Source organism: Ailuropoda melanoleuca, chromosome 8 (genome assembly GCF_002007445.2).
Source record: "Ailuropoda melanoleuca isolate Jingjing chromosome 8, ASM200744v2, whole genome shotgun sequence".
In the NCBI taxonomy this organism is placed as follows: Eukaryota; Metazoa; Chordata; class Mammalia; order Carnivora; family Ursidae; genus Ailuropoda; species Ailuropoda melanoleuca.
This window is the reverse complement of record NC_048225.1, coordinates 119,282,700-119,304,924: the sequence shown is the minus strand read 5'-3', so window position 1 is coordinate 119,304,924 and position 22,225 is coordinate 119,282,700. Positions and strand designations below refer to the sequence as shown.

At 38.2% G+C, this 22,225-nt stretch overlaps 1 protein-coding gene and 1 pseudogene across 2 annotated transcripts in view; one reads left to right on the top strand and one right to left on the bottom strand.

Annotated features, from left to right (window-relative positions):
* The window catches only part of TAF1A (TATA-box binding protein associated factor, RNA polymerase I subunit A), a 29,824-nt gene extending 7,856 nt beyond the window's left edge, over positions 1–21,968 (top strand). Inside the window, exons 4-11 of one of the 2 annotated variants that reach the window (XM_002914181.4) lie at positions 1,054–1,167; positions 6,519–6,717; positions 11,473–11,603; positions 12,777–12,935; positions 15,746–15,812; positions 16,498–16,621; positions 18,909–19,063; positions 21,455–21,968. In XM_002914181.4, coding sequence (XP_002914227.1) covers positions 1,054–1,167; positions 6,519–6,717; positions 11,473–11,603; positions 12,777–12,935; positions 15,746–15,812; positions 16,498–16,621; positions 18,909–19,063; positions 21,455–21,567 — 1,062 coding nt within the window. In that variant the 3' untranslated portion in view covers positions 21,568–21,968. Of the gene's footprint in view, positions 1–1,053; positions 1,168–6,518; positions 6,718–11,472; positions 11,604–12,776; positions 12,936–15,745; positions 15,813–16,497; positions 16,622–18,908; positions 19,064–20,841; positions 21,407–21,454 lie in introns of those variants that run through there. The other variant, XM_034667213.1, reaches the window with a different exon arrangement.
* On the bottom strand, positions 18,097–18,574 carry LOC105235084 (annotated as a pseudogene).
* Positions 21,969–22,225: the final 257 nt, after the last annotated feature.

Below are 22,225 nucleotides of genomic sequence, written 5' to 3'. Positions count from 1 at the left end.
GCATCCCTAGAATATTTTAAACAGGTGTCCTAGGTAATTCTGATGTACAACTAGGTTTAAGAACAACTGTGATAGATAATCTACAATTTTTAAGTTCCAAAATGCTATAGTTTGGTTGTTCTACAAAGGAAATCTTGATCTCTCTTTCTGAGTTGGGAAGGTAAGTTTTAGGATTATACCAAACAACTAATGTGTATGTTCACAGAAAGAATTGATTTAAAATTCTCTTAAATTTACTTTGAGGTCAATAATGAAATACTTTAGGGGCGCCTGGGTGACTCAGTTGGTTAAGCATCTGCCTTCGGCTCAGGTGATGATCCCAAAGTCCTGGGATCCAGCCCCACATTCTCTCTCTGCCCCCTGCTTGGGCATGAACACTCTCTCTCTCTCTCTCTCTCTTTCTCTCTTTTTGTCAAATAAATAAAATCTTTTTTAAAAAAATGAAATACTTTAAATTGGGGTGAGAGAAATAGATTCAGTCCCATGAAAAAGAAGGACTCCAGGTTCTGTCACCAAAGTTTTGGTGCTCTGGGAGAAAATATATTTTATTAAAATTTGACTATAACTGATGACAAATTTTAAGTTGGAGTTCTAAATATAGATTAAATATAGTCCAGAGTTATCGAGCTTGATGGATCTCAGGAAACATTTAGTCCATTGCTGTCATTTTGTGGATAATAAAGATGAGACCAAGAGCAGTGAAGGAGTCAGTGCTGATAGAAATCCAAGTTTTCTGACTTTAATATACTTGCCTGTATTCTAATTAAAAATTCTATCTTCAATATGGATCTTAACTTCCTACCTTCTTTAGACTACAAACTTTAAAATGGCACTAGTATAGGCGTCTGGTATTTTAATTTAATGGATGGAAAAAAACTTTATCGCATAAGATACAATATTTAGTTTTACTGGGTGAAATGAGAAACAGCAAACTATTGGCAGTAGTGGTATCTAGGAAAATGAATTACAGGTGGCAAGCAGAAAAAACTAGCATTCTTAAAATTTGTTAAGGCAAGGATTTTACATTTTTATTAGTAATTTCTGTTTTGACAGATTATTTGGAAGCTCGGAAGTGAAATTCTATTTTATCATCCCAAAAGCAGTGTGGAGACTTTCAATACCTTTGCTGACAGGATGAAAAATATTGGTGTGATGAATTACTTAAAGGTGAGAATGCAGGTTTTGTGAATTTACATTTGCAGTGTTCATTTTTTAAAGAAATTGTTTGTCTCAGTAATAAGGTAGGTAATAATGTAAAAGGTATGGAAAAGAGTAGGATGCTTGGATAGATAAAAGAGGCTGAAAGGAAGTCATCTTGTGAAAACCATTTGCTTTTCCATTTCCTGCTACCTACCTTGTTCTCTGAGAGAAAATACCTTCTCTTTGTATATCTCTGGCTGCCAAAACCAGTCCTTGAGTGATGGCCCTTGTGCTTCATTATGATGATGGGCCAAATTCTAACATTTTTGCTAAAGTCATTTCAGTCATTTGCTTAAGTCATTCTGTAGGAATTGGTGCTTTTAGAAAAAGGAAAGAACTAAAACAAATTGGGAATTTGAATATGTGAAAATGGGTTTTTTCCCCAGCCTTATTAAGATAATAATCAACTTACAACATTGTGTGAGTTTAAGGCATACAGTGTGATTTGATCCATGTATTTATTATGAAATGTTTACCACGTAAGGTTAGTTAACACATCTGTCACCTCACACAGTACCACTTTGTTGTTGTTGCTGTGGTGAGAACGTTAAAGCTCTGCTCTCATAGCAACTTTTCAAGTATTCAGTCCAGTGTTACTGATTATGGTTACAATCTCGTACATTACATCCCTGGAATTTATACATCTTCTCACTGAAAGTTTGTACCCTTTGACCTACATCTGCCCATTTCCTGCACCCCTCAGCCACCATTCTACTCTCTCTGAGTTTGATGGTTTTAGATTCCATGTGTAAGTGGTGAGATCATACAATATTTGTCTTTTTCTGATTTATTTCACTTAACATAATGCCCTCAGAGTCCATCCACCACATGTTAACCAAATGGCAGGATTTCCTTCTTTTTTTTTTTTTTGTTATTGAATAATACTCCATTGTGTATATGTGTTTATGGAGACATATATGACATTTTATGTATTCATCCATTAGATGGACACGTAGCTGTTTCCATGTCTTGGCTATTGTGAATAATGCTGCAGTGAATGTGGGAGTACAGAAATTTCTAAGATAGCGATTTCATTTCCTTTGGATATAGACCCAGAATTGGAATTGCTGGATCGTATGTAGTTCTGCTTTTAGTTTTTTTGAGAAACCTCTATCCTGTTTTCCATAGTGGCTGTATTTATATTCTCATCAGTAGGGTACATGGGTTCCATTTTCTCCACATCTTAGCCAGCATTTGTTATCTCTTGTTATAATAATAGCCATTCTGGGGCGCCTGGGTGGCTTAGTCGTTAAGCGTCTGCCTTCGGCTCAGGGCGTGATCCCCGCATTCTGGGATCGAGCCCCACATCAGGCTCCTCTGCTGGAAGCCTGCTTCTTCCTCTCCCACTCCCCCTGCTTGTCTCTCTCTCACTGGCTGTCTCTGTGTCAAATAAATAAAATCTTAAAAAAAAAATAATAGCCATTCTGATAAATGTGAGATGATAACTCATTGTGGTTTTGATTTACATTTCCCTAATGGCTTGTGATGTTGAACACCTTTTATGCACTTGTTGGCCAATTGTGTGTCTTTGGAGAAATGTCTATTCAAGTCCTCTGTCCATTTTTGTAATTGAATGTTTTTTATATATATATATATATGTATATATATATATATATATTTTTTTTTTTTTTAGTTTTATTTATTAACTCTGCACCCATCGTGGAACTTGAACTCACAACCCTGAGATCAAAAGTCACATGCTTCACTGACTGAGCCAGCCAGGCACTCCTGGGGTTTTTTGTTATGGAATTGTATGAATTCCGTATTTATTTTGGACATTAAACCCATATCAGATATATGACCTGCAGATATTTTCTCCCATTCCGTAGACTACCTTTTCATTTTGTTGATTGTTTTTCTGGCTGTAAAGAAGCCTTTTAGGTTAATATAATCCCATTTGTTGATTTTTGCTTTTGTTGCTTGTGCTTTCGATGTCATATCCAAAAAAAATCATTGCCAAGGGGCGCCTGGGTGGCTCAGCCATTAAGCGTCTGCCTTTGGCTTAGGTCATGATCCCAGGGTCCTGGGATCGAGCCCCACATCGGGCTCCCTCAACGGGAAGCCTGCTCCTCCCTCTCACACTCCCCCTGCTTGTGTTCCCTCTCTCACTGTGTCTGTCAAAAAAATAAATAAAATCTTAAAAAAAAAAATCATTGCCAAGACCGATGTCAAGGACCTTTTATCCTATGTTTTCTTCTTGAAGATTTATGGGTTCATGTCTTAAAATTTAAGTCTTTAATTCATTTTGAGTTAGTTTTTGTGAGTAGTATAAGGTAGAGAACCAATTCCATTATTTTGAGAATATCCGATTTTCCCAGCACCTTTTATTGAGGAGACTGTCTTTTTTCTCTCTTCAATATTCTTAGCTTCCTTAGTCAAATGTTAGTTGGCCTTATATGTGTGGTTTCATTTCTGGGCTTTTGATTCCGTTCCATTGGTCTCGTGTCTGTTTTTATGCAAGCATCATACTGCTTTAATTACTATAGCTTTATAATATAGTTTGCATCAGGAAATGAGATGTCTCCAGCTTTGTTCTTTCTCACGATTGCTTTGGCTATTTGGGGTCTTTTGTGGTTCCATACAAATTTTAGGATTTTTTTTTCTGTTTTTGTGAAAAATGCCACTGGAATGTTGACAGGATTACATTGACTTTATAGATGGCTTTGGGTAGTATGGACATTTTAGTAATATTAACTCTCATTCCATTCATAAAAATGTGTTAATATTCCTAATGTGTAGGTGGAACTTCCTCTCCAGATTTTTTTTTTTTCTTATTTAAGTCTCATCCAAAAACATTGAGATGTTTCCAGAATGTTAGATAGCTCCCTTTCTATGGTATATATTTGACTGAAAGAGTCCTTTTTCAATAAAGTTTTAAAATGCTTTGCTTTTTAATTTTTTCAATATCTCTAAATAAAGTTATTGAAACACAGTTACACCCATTCATTTCATTGTCACAGCTGCTTTGAGCATGGCAAATGACAGAGTTGAGTTGTTGTGACAGAGACCATATGGCCTGCAAAACCTAAAATATTTATTCTGTGGTCCTTTTTTGTTTTGTTTTGATTTTTCCTTTTTTCTAATTTTTTTATTGCAGTAAAATATATATAACATAAAATACATTATTTTAACCAGTGTAAGTATACAATTCAGTGGCACTAATAACATTCACAGTGTTGTGCAACCATCACCAGCATTTCCAAAACTTTTTCATCATCCCAAATGTACCCATTAAACAGTTACTCTCCATTCCGTCTTCCCAGCCCCTGGTAACCTCTTAATCTATTCTCTGTTCTATCGATTTACCTATTCTAGATATTTTGTGTAAGTGGAACCACATAGTATTAGTTTTATTGTGTTTAGCTTATTTCAGTTAACATAGTGTTTTCAATATATATTTATATATTTATATCATGGCATGCATTAGAACTTTTTATGGCTTTTTATGACTCATTAGCATTCTGTTGTATGTACCTATCACATTTTGTTTATCCGTTTTTGGGTTATTTCCACCTTTTGGCTGTTGTAAATAATGCCGCAGTGAACACTGGTATACAAGTATCTGTTTGAGTCCCTGTTTTGAATTCCTTTGAGTAGATACCTAGAAGTAGAATTGTTGGGTCGTGTTTTATACATATAAAATGTAGACAAATGTGTGTATGAGTAAATATAGAATATACAAAGATAACTCTATGTTTAACTTTGCACCATTTTACGTTCTCACTGCTTTCTTATTTTGAAAAAAAAGATTTCCCCCAGTTTAGGATTCTTTTCTTATTAGAAAAAAAGTTCTGAGTTTCTATTTATGTGCTGGGTGCTCTCTTAGGATCTTATTGTCTGGTAGCCCAGGTCTACTGTAAGTGGGATTTAAATGGAAGCAGCTTATGGTTCTGCATAAGGAAGAACTTTACAACTGAACAGTTGCAAAAAGGAATGTCCTGTCTCGGTGTGTGCTTCCCTTCTCTTCTTTCAAGAAGAAACTGGGTAGTCATTTGATTGGGAAGGGAGGGTCGAATTTTAACTAAATTATTGATTGGGTTCTTTTAAGCCCATAGAATCTATTCAGTTGAAGTGAAGAAACCTGAAAGAGACCTTATTTCACACTCCAGAGTCTGAGAGTGATAATTAGGATAGGCAGTAAAACATTTCTTGTTAATAATTAAAAAAAAAAAAACCACTTACTGCTATTTTCCAGATAATGTGCTAGACATAGACCTTGCCGTAGAGGGGGACAGGCATGTACATGGAATACATTACGGGTACCAGAGTAGAAACGCCAGATACAGTGAGAAGGCAAAGGAGGGGAATGGTCAGCTCTCTGGAATCAGAGAGTGCTGGGAGTAAATGAATAGGAGAGTCAGGGAAAGAAGTCATGCTTCAGATGAGGCTGAAAAAGTAAGTGGGTGTTCACTGGGCCTGTTGGGGAAGAAGGTGGGCGGAAACGGCAGGGTTGATGAAAGTTTGATAGCCCAGTATCCTGTGCTTTAGTTACTCTCCAAGTCGGTTGGGGAAGTCAGCCGTGCCCTCTGTGCCATCCCCGAAGGAGCTTAGATTTTATTCTGTAGGCAGTGGGAGCCATTGAGGGCTTTTACACAAATGAGATTTCTTCGGCAGCCACATGGAAGGTGGATTGTAGTGGGGCAGGACTGGAGAGACCAGTTGAGAAATTGTTGTGATAGTTTGTGATGAAGGCCTTGAACTCCGACTCTACTCACATGGTTAACTGTACTTCCCATTATTCCCCTCCTTAGTGTCCTCCCTACTTGGGATACTCATTCTTTGTGTATTTATTCTTACAGCTTCTGTATCAGGCATTCACTTTTCCATCTGAATAAATGCCATTGTTTAGAACTCCTTCTTAAGATGTTTTCTCTGAGTTTATATGACATGTATAAAATAATGTGTTGATCACCTGCCATGGGCCAAAGTAGGCACTAGGTGGTATGCAAATATTATCTCATTTAGTCTTCATAACAGCTTTCTGGAAGGTGTTATGTTCCCTTAATTGTTCCATATAACCCGTAAAACTCAAACAGCAAGTAACAAAGCACCTGAACCAGGACTATCTATCTTGAAAGCCCCTGTTTGTTTCACCAGATCACACTGTCTTCTGTGAGTTTATATAATTTAGCTCATTTACATAATGTTAGTTATTTCATGTATCTTTCCTCTTTACTAAATGGACATTTTTGATGACAGAGACAATGTTGTTACATCATCTGTGTCCTACCAAGGTCTTAGCCTAGCGTATATATTCTCTGAGTTTTTGGATTAATGGATATCTAATGACCTATTTGGGCTTTTTCTTACTGTTGCAGATCTCCTTACAACATGCATTATACCTTCTGCATCATGGAATGCTTGAAGATGCAAACAGAAATCTCAGTCATGCAGAGACATGGCGATATGGTGAAAAGTCGTCTTCCCAGGAAGTGTTAATCAACCTTATTCAGGCCTATAAAGGGCTTTTGCAGTATTATACTTGGTCTAAAAAAAAGATGGAATTGTCTACACTTGGTAAGTGAAGAGGAGTGTACTTGTATCAATGAGACTGAATCACAGGGACAGTCAAGATCTTTTTTTTTTTTAACTTCAATTAATTAACATATAGTGTATCACCCAGTTACCCCATCCCCTCACCCCCCTCCCCTCCAGCAACCCTCAGTTTGTTTCCTATGATTAAGAGTTTCTTGTGATTTGTCTCCCTCTCTGATTTCATCTTGTTTTGTTTTTCCCTCCCTTCCCCTATTATCCTCTGTTTTGTTTCTTAAATTCCACATGAGTGAGATCATATGATAATTATCTTTCTCTGAAGGACTTGTTTTGCTTAGCATCATACCCTCTAGTTCCATCCACTAGTTGCAAATGACATTTGTTCATTTTTTGATGGCTGGTAATATTCCATTGCCTATATATGCCACATCTTCTTTATCCATTCATGTCTTGATGAACATCTGGGCTCTTTCCATAGTTTGGTTATCGTGGACATTGCTGCTATAAACATTGGGGTGCAGGTGCTGCCTTGGATCACAACATTTGTATCTTTGGGGTAAATACCTAGTAGTGCAATTGCTGGGTTGTAAGGTAGCTCTATTTTTAACTTCTTGAGGAACCTCCATACTGTGTTCCAGAGCGGCTGCACCAGCTTGCATTCCCACCAAGAGAGTAGCAGGTTCCCCTTTCTCCACATCCTCACCAACATCTGTTGTTTCCTGACTTGTTAATTTTAGCCATTCTGACCGGTGTGAGGTGGTACGCTTTGTGCTTTTTTTTTTTTTTTAAAGATTTTATTTATTTATTCGACAGAGAGAGACAGCCAGTGAGAGAGGGAACACAAGCAGGGGGAGTGGGAGAGGAAGAAGCAGGCTCATAGCGGAGGAGCCTGATGTGGGGCTCGATCCCATAATGCCGGGATCATGCCCTGAGCCGAAGGCAGATGCTTAACCACTGTGCCACCCAGGCGCCCCCGCATTGTGCTTTTGATATGTGTTTCCTTGATGCCAAGTGATGTGGAGCAGTTTTTCACATGTCTGTTGGCCGTTTGGATGTCTTCTGTGGAGAAATGTCTGTTCATATCGTCTGCCCATTTCTTGATTGGATTATTCTTTGGATGTTGAGTTTGATAAGTTCTTTATAGATTTTGGATACTAGCCCTTTATCTGATAAGACATTTGCAAATATCTTCTCCCATTTTGTTGGTTTTTTTTTTGGTTTTGTCGACTGTTTCCTTTGCTGTGCAAAAGCTTTTTATCTTGGTGAAGTACCAGTAGTTCTTTTTTGCCTTTGTTTCCCTGGACTTTGGAGGCGTATCTAGCAAGAAGTTGCTGTGGCTGAGGTCACAGAGGCTGCTGCCTGTGTTCTCCTCTAGGATTTGGATGGATTCCTCTCTCACATTTAGGTCTTTCATCCATTGAGTCTATTTTTGTGTATGGTGTAAGGAAATGGTCCAGTTTCATTCTTCTGCATGTGGCTGTCCAATTTTCCCAACACCAGTTGTTAAAGAGACTGTCTTTTTTTCCACTGGATATTCTTTCCTGCATTGTCAAAGATTAGTTCATCATAGAGTTGAGGGTCCATTTCTGGGTTCTCTATTGTGTTCCATTGATCTCTGTGTCTGTTTTTGTGCCAGTACCATACTGTCTTGATGATTATAGCTTTGTAATAGAGCTTGAAGTCCAAAATTGTGATGCCACCAGCTTTGGTTTTCTTTTTCAACATTCCTTTGGTTATTTGGGGTCATTTCTAGTTCCATACAAATTTTAGGATTATTTGTTCCAGCTCTGTGAAAAATGTTGGTGGTACTTTGATAGGGATTGAAGGATTTGCATTGAATGTGTAGATTGCTCTAGGTAGCATAGACATTTTAACAATATTTGTTCTTCCAATCCATGAGCATGGAACGTTTTTTCATTTCTTTGTGTCTTCCTCAATTTCTTTCATGAGTGGTCTATAGTTTTCTGAGTACAGATCCTTTGCCTCTTTGGTTAGGTTTATTCCTAGGTATCTTACAGTTTTTGGTGCAATTGTAAACGGGATTGACTCCTTAATTTCACTTTCTTCTGTCTCATTGTTATTGTATAGAAATGCAACTGACTTCTGTGCATTGATTTTATATCCTGCTTACTTTGCTGAATTCCTGTATGAGTTCTGGCAATTTTGGGGTAGAGTCTTTTGGGTTTTTCACATAGAGTGTCATGTCATCTGCCAGGAGTGAGAGTTTAACTACTTCTTTGGCGATTCAGATGCCCTTTATAAACTCCTTTTGTTGTCTGATTGCTGAGGCTAGGACTTCTAGTACGGTGTTGAACAACAGTGGTGAGAGTGGACAAGGGATACTCAGGATCTTAAGGAGTAACCTTATTCCCCTACTTTCGAGCCTGGTTCTTCCCAGATACTGTAGAGAGCAGACATTTCTATTGTTGTAAACTTCTTGATCATCCTTTGTAATATTTCTGTTTTTATCATACTTTTCAGACATAAATTAGATGATTGGTAAATTAAGTCCACGGCCATCTTAGATTTATTGCTTTTTAAAATATTTCTAAGAAAGGTTACAAATTTTTTTCAGTAGACATCATTGCCTATAGTAACTATTTCTTCCTGATTGTTTACGTAGAGTTTAGTTTGTTTGATAATTTTTTTTAAAGATGTTTATTTATTTATTTTTAAGTAATTTCTACACTCAATGTGGGGCTTGAACCCACGACCTGAGGTCAAGAGTTGCATGCTCTTCTGACTGAGCCAGCCAGGTGCTCGTGTTTTATAATATTATTCATCAGAATAATATGTTTAGAGAATAGGGCAAGGTAAAATTGTTTTATTTCTGTACAGAGGTCATAACAGATAGTTTTCTTGATTGACCACACCAAGGATTGGCCGTGTATTCTTACTTCTCAAATGGAGTTCCCTTTCTCTTATTTCCAGTGGTGGTAGTATCCTCTCCTCTCCACAGGTTTGTGTTTGATTCTCTGCATCTTCCTTCCCTTGCATAGCTTTTCTCCATAGCTTCCCTGGGACTAACCCTTTTAATTTTCTCATCCTCCATCCAAATCTCAGTCCCCGCATCTATTGGCTCATAAGTATAAGCAGTGATTCCTTATTATCCTGATGTGGTAAGTAGTATTTCCTTTGTTTCATGGGCATGTAGGTTCACTAAACTTAAAATTCCTTTCCCTCTTTTTGAGTAGGAGCTCTCCCGGGACTTCTGAAATACTGTCTTCATCATGATAAGCTTGCCTCCCCATCTAGAATGCCATCTGCCCTGCAGGACTCCTTAGACCTGTCATTCCCATGCCACAACCCTCATACGTTAGCTGTGCATTCAGCCTACATCGTTCAGCATTTTATCACTTGCTTTTTAATTGTCCTAAGTTTTTTCATGTTTATTTTGTGTTGTTTCTCTTCTAGACTAATCGGTCTTCTGAGGTCACATACCTCTCTTATGTCTGTTGTTAACCTTGCCATAACGCCTGGTATAATATTTCTTTTTAAAAAGGCTTGTTGAGGGGCGCCTGGGTGGCACGGCGGTTGAGCGTCTGCCTTCGGCTTAGGGCGTGATCCCGGCGTTATGGGATTGAGCCCCATATCAGGCTCCTCCGCTGTAAGCCTGCTTCTTCCTCTCCCACTCCCCCTGCTTGTGTTCCCTCTCTCGCTGGCTGTCTCTATCTCTGTCGCATAAATAAATAAAATCTTTAAAAAAAAATAAATAAAAAGGCTTGTTGATATTAATAGGTTAGATGAGTTTTAAAGTCAATATTTGCCTTTTTTTTACACCTGATTGGGATACCTCAAGCAAACATTGATGATTAAAGCAGTTGGAACATGGCGTTCACACTGGGTAGATGATTCAGTGCCTTTCTGCAGCTGACACTTTGTTCTGTAGCAAGGAGAGATAAAGATGGGGTAATATGTGGAGCTCTTCAGATGATCTTTAACCTTGAACATCTGTTTAATAAGAAAAAAAGGTTCGGGCTAGTTCTGTATAACCAGGTTCACGAGAACATAACACATGTTGTATGCTCAGTGCTGGCTTGTGATTTGTCTCCGTTGCTGTGGCCTGTCCTGGGTGGCTTGATGCACTTGCTGACTGGGAAGCCCCTTCCATGGCAAATTCACACTCAACTTATTCTGACTTGGGTATGCTTTTTTTTTCCCCCCCTTTCTTTCTATATAGTTTCTTACCTACTTTCCCTTTATCACCTCATTTCCAAGCCCATATTGGTATTTATTTAGTTGGTCCTCTGGGAAGAGAATACCAGTGCCTTTTGGGGTGAGGGGAGAGCTGGTTTTTTGCCCCAAAGTGGCCAAAAATAAAAAGTATTTTGTTTCTATTAGCTGTCTTTTTTGAAGGACTAACTTTCCTTTTAATCCTTTAAGATTGTGAAATATAACATGCAGAAAAAGTGTACAAAACAAATACGTAATAAAATAAAATAAATAAAATAAATTTTAAACAAATTTAAAATTTAAAAACAAATATCCATGTAGCTGCCACCTACATTGATCCCCATGCGTGCACTTCCTCCTGTTCTGACTGGGGTGGGGTGGGGGGCACGGAGAGTTTGTAAAGAATTAGTATTATTCTTTAAATGTTTAATATTTAATAATAATAAATAATTTAACTATAAATTATTCTTTAAAATTCTTTGTTAGAATTTACTATCAAAGCTATCAGGGCCTGAACTTCTCTTGTGGAGAGTTTGCTGATTGCTGTTACTATCAGCAAAGCCCTCAGTACTGAATGACTTGTAAGAACCTTTTCTCTTTGGGCAGATGAAGATGATTATGCGTATAACACAGCATCCCAGAATATGTTCGACCACAGCTGGAAGACATCTGTAAACCTTCGTGCATTGATTCAAACTCCCGGCATTTGGGACCCTTTTGTGAAGAGTTACGTAGAGGCAAGTAGCCTTCTCATAAAGTTTTATTAGCTTCATTTTGTTATAAGCCTTATCTTTATGATCAGAAGGCAACTAAATGGAGAAAATTATTTTAAAAAAAGAGGGGGCGCCTGGCTGGCTCAGTCAGTAGAGTGTGCAACCCTTGACTTCCAGGTTGTGAGTTTGAGCCCTGCGTTGGGTATAGAGACTACTTAAAATAAAAAAATAAAAATTTTTTAAAAATTAAAAAGAGAGAATATGTCTCTTTTTGGTCTGAATAATTTTTATTTTACTAATATAATGTAAATGTATAATTTTTTTTTTTCCCTTCACCACTGGATAATGTTGCATGGTGAAATATTTATAAAATAAAATTTTTAAATAAATTTTTTAATAAATATTTATAAAATAAATTTCAATATAGTTTATAAATGTTAATTCTATATTATTTTTACTGAACTTAGAAGAAAAGCAGAGAGATATTTTACGATTTGGTCGGGATAGAGAAGACCAGGGGACAAAAATCTGAAAGTGAGTCACAATATGTGGGATGAAGACTAATGACTTTTAGGAAGTTCATTAGGGTGCCATGCTGTGTCATCTCACAGTCAGTGTGAAAAGGACAGGGAACCTTGGAATGGGCACTAGGAATAAATCTTCAAAATAATTGGCTTTTTGAAAGTTTCCTGGATGCTAACATGATAATTATGTTGTCAAAAGATAATGTGTGAAACCACACGGCAGTGAATCTGGAAATTCCTGCATATGGGTGGGAACGAAAGGAATAGAATTCTAGCTCCCATGAGCCCCTTTTGTGGCTGAAATTATGTCGGGCACTGAGGTTAGTTGCTTCGTGTGGTCTTTTTCAGTTGTTAGTGTGCCCTCCTTTGAGGACTTCATTTCTTATAGGAATAGTTCTAGGTTGAAGTTGCTGCATTTTGCAGTAACAAAAATGTGATAAGGAAGAAATGGGAACCCACTTAACACCTCTGTTGTAAGTGATCTATGTTCCATAGAGGTTGTAACATACACTGGTGAAAGTGAAAACTGGCATTACTAATATTCCCTTTACAGTAAGTACTGTTTGTCACTTTAATGAATTTTTGTACCTGCCAACAGTGTTAAGTTGTGCATTATCTTTCATATAGCTATCTTACAGAATTTAGCTAAGACATGATGACTTATTTTATATAGATGCTGGAATTCTATGGGGATCAAGATGGAGCCCGAGAGGTACTCACCAATTATGCCTATGATGAAAAGTTCCCATCAAACCCAAATGCTCATATCTACTTATACAACTTTCTAAAGAGAGAGAAGGCACCAAGAGAGAAACTGATAAGTGTGCTTAAGGTATAAAATGTTTACTTCAGTGCTTGAACCGGGTTGGGCATCTGCTTTAACACATCCTTAGGGGCGTCTGGCTGGCTCAGTTGGTGGAGCAGGCAACTCTTGATCTCAGGGTCATGAATTGAAGTCCTATGTTGGGTGCAGAGATTACTTTAAAAAATTAAAAAAAAAAAAAAAGTAAATTTTGAAACATCCTTAGGTCATGCTTTCCAACTTTCAAATTCTAGGCAAATGACCGGGTGTGTCCTGGGGTGGACATACAAGGCTGTGGGCTCTGGGTGACCCTCCACTGCCATTCCCCGACTACCCTGTCCAAGTTAGGCTGAGGGCAAAGGGTCAGTATTTTGGAAACCCTTTGTCACCCTTGTGGGAAAGTTCTGCTTTGATATTTTTTGAAGATCAGCTTTATTGACATTTAATTTACATACAGTAAAACATTTAAAGTATACACTTGAATGCACTAAAAAAAATTTTTTTTAGATATTTATTTATTTATTTAGAGAAGAAGAGAGTGGGGAGTGGGGAGAGAGAGACTCTCTCCCTGTGTGGAGCCTAGTGTGGGGCTCGATCTCACAACCCTGAAATCATGACCTGAGCCTAAATCAGGAGTCAGATGCTTAGCCAACAGGGAGGGACCTGAGAAAAATTCTTATCTATCAGTCCTCTTTTATTTATTTATTTTTTAGGGTTCTTTTTTTTTAAGATTTTATTTATTTATTTGACAGAGAGAGAGTACAAGCAGTCTCCCGCTGAGCAGAGAGCCTGATATGGGGCTCGATCCCAGGACGCTGGGATCATGACCCGAGGTGAAGGCACACGCTTAACTGACTGAGCCACCCAGGCACCCCCAGTCTTCTTTTAAAAAGTACATTAGCTGGGGCACCTGGCTGGCTCAGTTGGTGGAGTGTATGACTCTTGATCTTGGGGTTGTGAGTTCCAGCCTCACATTGGGTGTAGAGATTACATAAAAATAAAATCTTAAAATAAAATAAAATCTTAAAAAATTTAACAGAAAATAACTGTTGAACATTTAATTATGTTCAAGACAAAATGGCTTTAGGGAAATTCTGTTTTCCTATTGAAAAATGTAATGTTTGAAATTAAAAAGTCAATAGATGGGTTTGATAGCTAATTGAACGTAGCAGAAGAGAGTTAATGAGGGGCACCTGGGTGACTCAGTGGGTTCAGCATCTGCCTTCAGCTCGGCTCATGATCCTGGGGTCCTGGGATTGAGCCCTGCATCGGGCTCCCTGCTCAGTGGGGAGTCTGCTTTTATCTCTCCCTCTGTCCCTCTCCCCTGCTCGTGCTCTCCCTCTCTCTCCCTGTCTCTCTCTCTCAAGTGAATAAATAAAAAATCTTTAAAAAAAAAAGGGGGGGGTTGCCTGGATGGCCCAGTCGTTAAGCGTCTGCTTTCGGCTCAGGGAGTGATCCTGGAGTTCTGGGATCGAGCCCCACATCAGGCTCTTCTGCTGGGAGCCTGCTTCTTCCTCTCCCACTCCCCCTACTTGTGTTCCCTCTCTTGCTGGCTGTCTCTCTCTCTCTGTCAAATAAATAAATAAAATCTTAAAAAAAAAAAGAGGGTTAACAAACTATATAGAAAACATCAGACTAAAGCACAGAAGGCAGAAAGGATGAAAGGATATACAGAGGACTCGGTTAAGGTCTGACATACTTGTAATTGGAGTTCCAGGGAGAGGAGAGAACAGGGCAAAAGCAGACAAATAAACAGGGCCTATTTGAAGAGTTAATGGCTAAGAATTCTTCAAAACTAACTAAAGACTACTATGGTAATGGTAACATTCTAATTTTTGATCTGGGTGCTGATTATATGAGTGCATATAACTTTGTAAGAATGTGTTGAATGGCACACTCATGATTGTATACATTTCTATTACATGTATGTCAATAAAGTGTTTTCTAAAACCTAAGTGAATTGAGCCATTTGCAGAATTCCATAAATCATAAGACAAATGTGATTTTATAGGAACCGAGTTTTAAAAATACTCTGATATTGGTATATTGTTTGTGATTGGTCTCCACTTAAAAGACGATTGAAACTATTAAGAATAATTAATAAAATTTACTTTTTATTTTATAAGAAATAATTACAGTGTAAGGTCAAAGGACCCCAGCGAGCAGACAGAATAAATTGATTTCTAATGTGAAGTATATTGAAATGAAAAATATAATTTTACTTTAAATCCTGGTTTGGATAGTCATAAAAATAGTCTTTCTTATTCTTAAACAAATAAAAAGGAATTAAAAACCTTTAATTTCTCCCTATTGTGTAAAATGGTAAATGATAAAATGGTCAAAATACTTTATTGTATACTCTTACTGTACTGTGTTCGTGAACACAGTCTTCCAAAATAGCCATCCCTGCCTTTTTGGACTTTTTATTTATATTTATATTCTGTGACCTTTTTTGATCAATAAGTATTTATTGATCTTTTCTGTGTGATTTTGATTTTTTTTTCCCCTCCATCCTGGCTTCTGAAAAGAAATTAAGTTTTTAAGTGTGGTAAACAATATAAAAATGTATAAAGAGTAAATAAAAAGTTCTTATCTACTTCCCCTGCCCTCTCCCCGCAACAGCTGTCTTGTTATTAACAGGGATTTTTAAAAGTAGCCTTACATAGAACACCTTTCTATACCCCAGTTGAAACTGGACAAAAGCAAAGTGCCTTTAAATCCTTGATTCATTTACTGAGGGCTTATTAGACAGTAAGAACTTCATTTGAAAGTAAAATGAAATTTGACAAAGAAATGCCTTTGTAACAAACACAAATTACAAGATTATTTTTTTCTTCCAGATTTTGTATCAGATTGTACCATCTCATAAACTGATGTTAGAATTCCATAGGTTACTGAGGAAATCAGGTAAACAGTTTTTGTTTTGTATCTCTTTGTGCAGACAAGCTATAGACTAGCAAACTATGGCCCCATGGGCCAAATCCACCCGTCATCTGTTTTTGTAAATCAAGTTCTCTTGGAGCATTTTTGTGTTGTCCCTGGCTGCTTTTGCACTGCAACAGCAGAGTCGTGTAGTTGTGACAAAGACCATAAGACTCACAAAGCTTAAATATTTACTGTCTGTCTCCTTATAGGAAAAGTTTGCTGACCTCTGCTGTAGACTATTAGGTAGTAGTTAGCACAAGAGAAATGGCTTCCATTTCTATAATTCACCTTGTTTTAATCTCTACTGCATTTTAGCTCGGTATAGAAAAGAAGGTACTTCTTCATAGAAGGGAGTCCGTGTAAGTCCCGTAGGTACTGGGGCTACGTCAGCCGCTCTCCTGTTAGAAGAGAGGGCAGGTTCGTTATTAGTGTCCTCCCTCAGTAGTGTAGTCCACTTAGAAATCAGACCCACCACTCTGACGTCGTTAGGCAGGACTAAATTACTGGATTTTTCAGATTTATCACAAGGGCGTATGAGCATAATGAATTATTTTAAACTTTTAACCAAAGGCTTACAATTCAGTAATATTTTATCAACCAAATATATATTTTTAGCCTTGTGCACTTCAATACCTCGTGTAAATTCTAATTGTTGTGCCCATTGCAGAAAAAGAAGACCACCATAAACTGGGGTTGGAGGTATTATTTGGAGTCTTAGATTTTGCTGGATGCACTAAGAATATAACCGCTTGGAAATATTTGGCAAAATATCTGAGACAGACTTTAATGGGGTAAGTAAAAGACACAGTGTTTATTACTGGGTCAGCATCAATAACATTTCCCAGTATTTTAGCTGGTATCTGTCACTGTTTAAATAAAGTTCTTTGCTTATGTTTTTTGATTTCTTGAACTGTGTCTTCAGCTGTTCTGAGTACATCAGAAGCAAGAAAATACAGTCCCAAGTAAAACATACAAAAATTCTATTAAGATTTTTTATGCTATCAAAGTAAGTACTGTATCTTACCACTGCAGTATTAGGAAAGATGTATGTTTTCAAGTTGGAAATGATGGCATAAAGCGGTCATTCCCACTCTGCTAGACTTTTTGTAAAGCTCTTGGTGGTCTGTGTGTCATCATCTTGTAAGATCGCATAGGAAGCAGCTTTTCTCCCAGCTGTTTTTCAGGAATTTTCAGTGGGGCTTTGAGGGCCTCATAAGATCATCATAGGTTGTATTCATTCAACAAATATTTGTTAAGTCCATTGTGAGTTGGATATCTGAAGCTATACCTGTGATCATGATATCATTAGTGCCACATTTCAAGTGAAAGTACGAGTGGTCCTTGTCATTTTTACTTTGTGAGTGGAAGGGATGTCACAAAGTTGAAATTTCATTTATTTATCATGTCCATCTTAATTGGTTAGAAGCTTCATCATCAATGGGAACTTGTGTCAGGCTTCAGATCTGACTTGACCTTGGAGATGGAAGAGGGCTGATTATAAAATGTTTTTGGTGTGATAACTATAAACCACTTTCCACATCGACAGCAGCATATAAACCCCAACTAACTATAAGATCTGTGAAGGCAGAGAAATGTACTATTCAGTATTTTAAACCTCTAGAAGTTCTGCCACACATGGGTGCTAATAAGTATTTGCTCAATTAAATTATTGATGAACACTTAGTATTGCCTGGGTCCGACTGTCAAATCTGTGTGTTCACGTATTTGTATAATATTGCCATCTTACTTTGAGTAGTAATTCTTTGTAGCGTATAAAGTAAGGTTTTAAAGTAATTTTAACTAATAATCATAATAGCTAACATTTATTGAACATTTACTAAGTACAAGACAATGTGCAAAGAGCTTTATATGAGACCACTATACTCCTGGGCCAGTTTAATCTAATAACAGTGCTGTGAGATGGGTACCCTTAATAGCTTACGGAAATTGAGGCTCAGAGAGGTTAAGCAACTTGCCAGGGATCACATAGATAGTAAATGGAAGATCTGAGATTTGAATCCAGGATTTTGAGTTCAGGGTGTGTGCTGTTAACCACTGTGTGTACCATACTGGCTGTTTAATTAAATGGAAAGGAGAAATCAAAGAGGACTAAAAAAGGATTTGCTTTCATGCATGTGCCATATAGACCATGGATGGCCACACTCAGAAATTACTTTGAGAACATCTTCCTTGTCATCTTTCCACAGACTTTTTTTTCCCAACTGGGAAAATAACTATTTTTGGTGGAGGGATCTGGACAGGTGTCTCAGAATTTCTGGGATTGCTTCCTGGTGCCAGTGGCCGTCGTGACTTGGAGCACGTTGAAGCACACAGTCTTACGTGAGGCTGGCAGTCTCCTGCTGTGACCATGTCACCGATCTGGACGTCCCTGAAGCAGGGAAACAGGTGTACAGACCTGTTCTTGTCACATTTCTCGAAGCGGTTGTACTTTTCGAGGTAGTGGAGGTAGTCTCAGCAGATGACAGTGGTCCTGTGCATCTTCATCTCGGTCAGTTACCACACCAGACACAGTCTGCCCACGATGGAGCCATGACCAGTAAAGGGGCATTTCTTGTCAGGATAGGTGCCCTCAGTGGCCTCCGTGGGCGTCTTGAAGCCCAGACTGATGTTTTTGTAATATCGCAGGAGCTTCTCCTTGCCCGTTCCTCCAAGCAGGACCCTCTTCTGGTTTTGAAAGATGGTTGACTGCTTCGGTAGGCAGGCTTAGTCTGAATGTCCGCCATCTTCCCGGCTCCCTGAAAAAGGACGCCACAGACTCTTCTTAAGTTCAGATTCTGGCAGTATAGGTCCACCTCCATCTTCGACCTTCCCTTTTGACATTTTTCTTTTTCTTTTTTTTTTTTTTTTTAAGATTTTATTTATTTATTTGACAGAGATAGAGACAGCCAGCGAGAGAGGGAACACAAGCAAGAGGAGTGGGAGAGGAAGAAGCAGGCTTATAGCAGAGGAGCCCGATGTGGGGCTCAATCCCACAACGCTGGGATCACACCCTGAGCCGAAGGCAGACACTTAACCGCTGTGCCACCCAGGCGCCCCATTGACATTTTTCTTTTCTAGGAATCACCTTGCCTGGGTTCAAGAAGAGTGGAACTCCAGGAAGAACTGGTGGCCAAGCTTTCACTTCAGCTCCTTTTGGGCAAAAAGCGATTGGAAAGAGGATAAGGCATTGGCTTGTGAGAAAGCTTTGGTAGCTGGACTATTGTTAGGAAAAGGTAAGAAGTTTTGTGTTCTTATCTAGATATAGCTTTTGGATGATTTTGAAATTACAAAGTACAGCCATTCGTTCATGCCACAGCTTACTGGGTACGGTGCCCAAGGACATTAGAGGCTGGAGAAATAACCAGTGAATGGGAAAACGAGTATTGAATTGGGGCCAGGTGATCTGCTTGTCGGGACTGTCCGTGGACTAGAAGCAGCAATTTCATCTTGTTGATTGTGGTGGTTGGTTTTTATGCTATAACTTGAGTATCTTTAGGGGCCATTAAAATAGGGGATGCAGACTGTTTTCACAGCAACTGTATAGAAAGTTTACTGATATTATTTACCTTATGGTATTAGAAAGAGAAAATATTCTTTGCTGACCTCATTGTTGTATATTACTATTATATTTACCTATCTGTTCTATAAGGATGAAACATATCTCCCCATAAGAAAAAGTATACCTCCTATTAACTTATTTAAAAATCCTCTTAAAAGAAAGGGAAATCGATCTTATCTCTGTGGACTGTCTTGGCTGTTAAGACTCTTCCTGCCATATGAGGACAGAGATGGACGGGACCGCTGCTGGGTCTGTCCAGAGATGAAGTGAACATCTTGTGTCCATGAGTAAGCCGTTTGTTGCTAGAGAATTCAGAGTACTCTAAAGAGCTGCTTCAGCCTGATTTTAGATATGGCTGATACTATTTTGGAATTAGTATTCTCAGTGAGTGTTTCAGATTGTTACTAAGGTTAATAAAACGCCAGTTTTTCCGAGGAAAGGGGCAAATAAATACGAAAGCAAGCGTAACATTTCTCAACACACGCCGTGGAACAGAAATGTAATTCGGACTGTGATTTTCTACCTCCTTATGAGCATGGAGGTATCTAGTACAGATACCTAAAGGTGTCTGTGTTTGAGCAGAGTCTGAAAGCCTGGGCTGATTTCCCAGTTCTGTCACCTTTCCCTGTCACTTAGGTCAAACAGTTAACCTTTGGGAGGCTGCTCTGTGAGTGGGCTCTGCGAACACCTGGCCGTGTTACTTACAGGATGGTCGTAAGCATCAAGTGAGCATCACATCAAAGTGCTTTATACATTCAGAAGTACTCTGTGAATATCAGGCGTAATCATGGCCGAAAAGGGGGGTCCATCTCTTCTTTTGGGCCTTAGTGTCGGGGTTCAGTCAGTCTGTTCAGGAGTTGAGCTGGTTTTGGTCTGTGCTCGGGTTACCCTCATTATATCACAGGATTCAAATTCTGGTCATGGTTGCCTTTGCTTCATGCTTAGAGTAGGGTATGGTAGCTGCCCTTCTTCTCGTGCTCTGCGAAGGCAAGCCAGGCCCTTCCCCTCATGACTCCACGTCCGGTGGCTCATGAGGAGGTAGGAGTTTGTAGTTTATTTGGCTTTTTCTTTGTGTTAGGGTGGGAGCAAAATTCTTTCCATCTTTCTGTATTCTAGATAGAAGGAGAGGTCTGTGTACAAAGTATTTTGCTTTGTGGCAAAATGGTATTTGCTAAAGTGGTAGGTGTGTTTAGAAATACAGTTTATTATATTAACACCACTGCTTCCCAGCTAATAAAATATTAGTAATTCTGGCATACTGTTTTTGGGGATAATAAAATGGTTACTGTATGTACAGTGTATATCTAGCAATTTCCCAGAGATGATGGATGGATAAATACATGCTGAGACTATAATGAAGTTAGTTTTTCTTAGGTGATTTATGGTCTCGTTCATTTATCAGATGTTTTTTTAAAATCTTGTAATATCCAGTTTATGTATTTTTTTTTACAGAACTTTGATTCATGTCTGAAATATTTAACCAGAGACCTGCTTAGCATGGTAAGACTAGGAAAAGCAGGTAGAAGGAATTTCTATTGAGCACGAGGCACCTTTTTCAGAGCTGCTCGGTCACCACCCGGCTGCTCGCTAGGTGCTGGAATGGCTAGATAAGTTCTGACCTCTTCTGACCTGTGAGTTATTTATCCTAATCCTTCACCTCCGAGTTTTCTTACGGAGAACTTTCTTATTGTTACAGATGCCTCTTGGGCTGTTTTACAAGCTAACATTGAAAGGGAAGCTGTAGTGATTTGCTTTTGGAGAAGGCGCATTTAATATGTGAATATGCGTATAGCACATATCACCTTAACTAGGACTTGGGAGGCCAGGTGGAAAGCTAGTGGAAGTATGTGCTCCAATTATGACAGATCAGAAACATTTTCATATGCAGGAAGCATACATTTCATCAGCGACAGCTCTTAGAATGTGCTCAGACTGGATACATCATACAAATCCCCCCATTTTCATAATCATTAGTATGCCAGAGCTGAAGCAAAATTTTAAAAATGTAGAAATATGCTTAAAGAATTGATAAGTATTAAAACTCTTTGTTTATTTTGTTTTGTAGGTTGCAGATATTTTCGGTTTATTTCCAAACAAGATGATCAAGTCTTAAGGAAAAAAATTAAGCAGATAAAGAAGTCAGTGAAAAAACACAGTGTTGTAAATCCAGGACTCTGAAATTGGATATTAGTTATTCCAGATGAGTAGCCACAGAATAGTAGCTCGGTGGGTAATTATTGAATGTATTATTTATTTGGTGTTTCTAGGAGATAGTTTATATGGCTGCAAAAAAGTTATTTTTATATTTTTCTGTATTTTCTTTTATTATAATTATAACTAAAGAAACAGTCTCACTGCCTTTGTTCTTTGTAAATACATATTTTTCCTTTTTTGTACTGTGAAATATAATATTTATTATGGAATAACTTCCACATAAGACATATATTTGTGTAATGTATAGAGAATACAGTTGTATGGCAGTTACTGCCATTTGCAAATAATTTGCTTCTGGCTATTGTATAATAAAACATAACTTGTAGTATTGTTAAGTGAATTTATATTCTTCTTGAAGATTCTAAATGATCCATGTTAGGTTTACCATCATAAAGAATATATTGGGGGGTGTGTGGGTGGCCCCATCAGTTGAGTGTCCAGCTCTTGATTTTGGCTCAGGTCATGATCTCAGTGTCATGAGATTGAGCTCCTAATGGGACTCTACCACTCAGAGGGGGCGTCTGCTTCTCTCCCCCTGCCCCTTCCCCTGCTCCCAGGTGCTTGGACGCACGTGTGTGCACATTCTCTCTCTCTCAAATAAATAAATCTTTAAATATATATA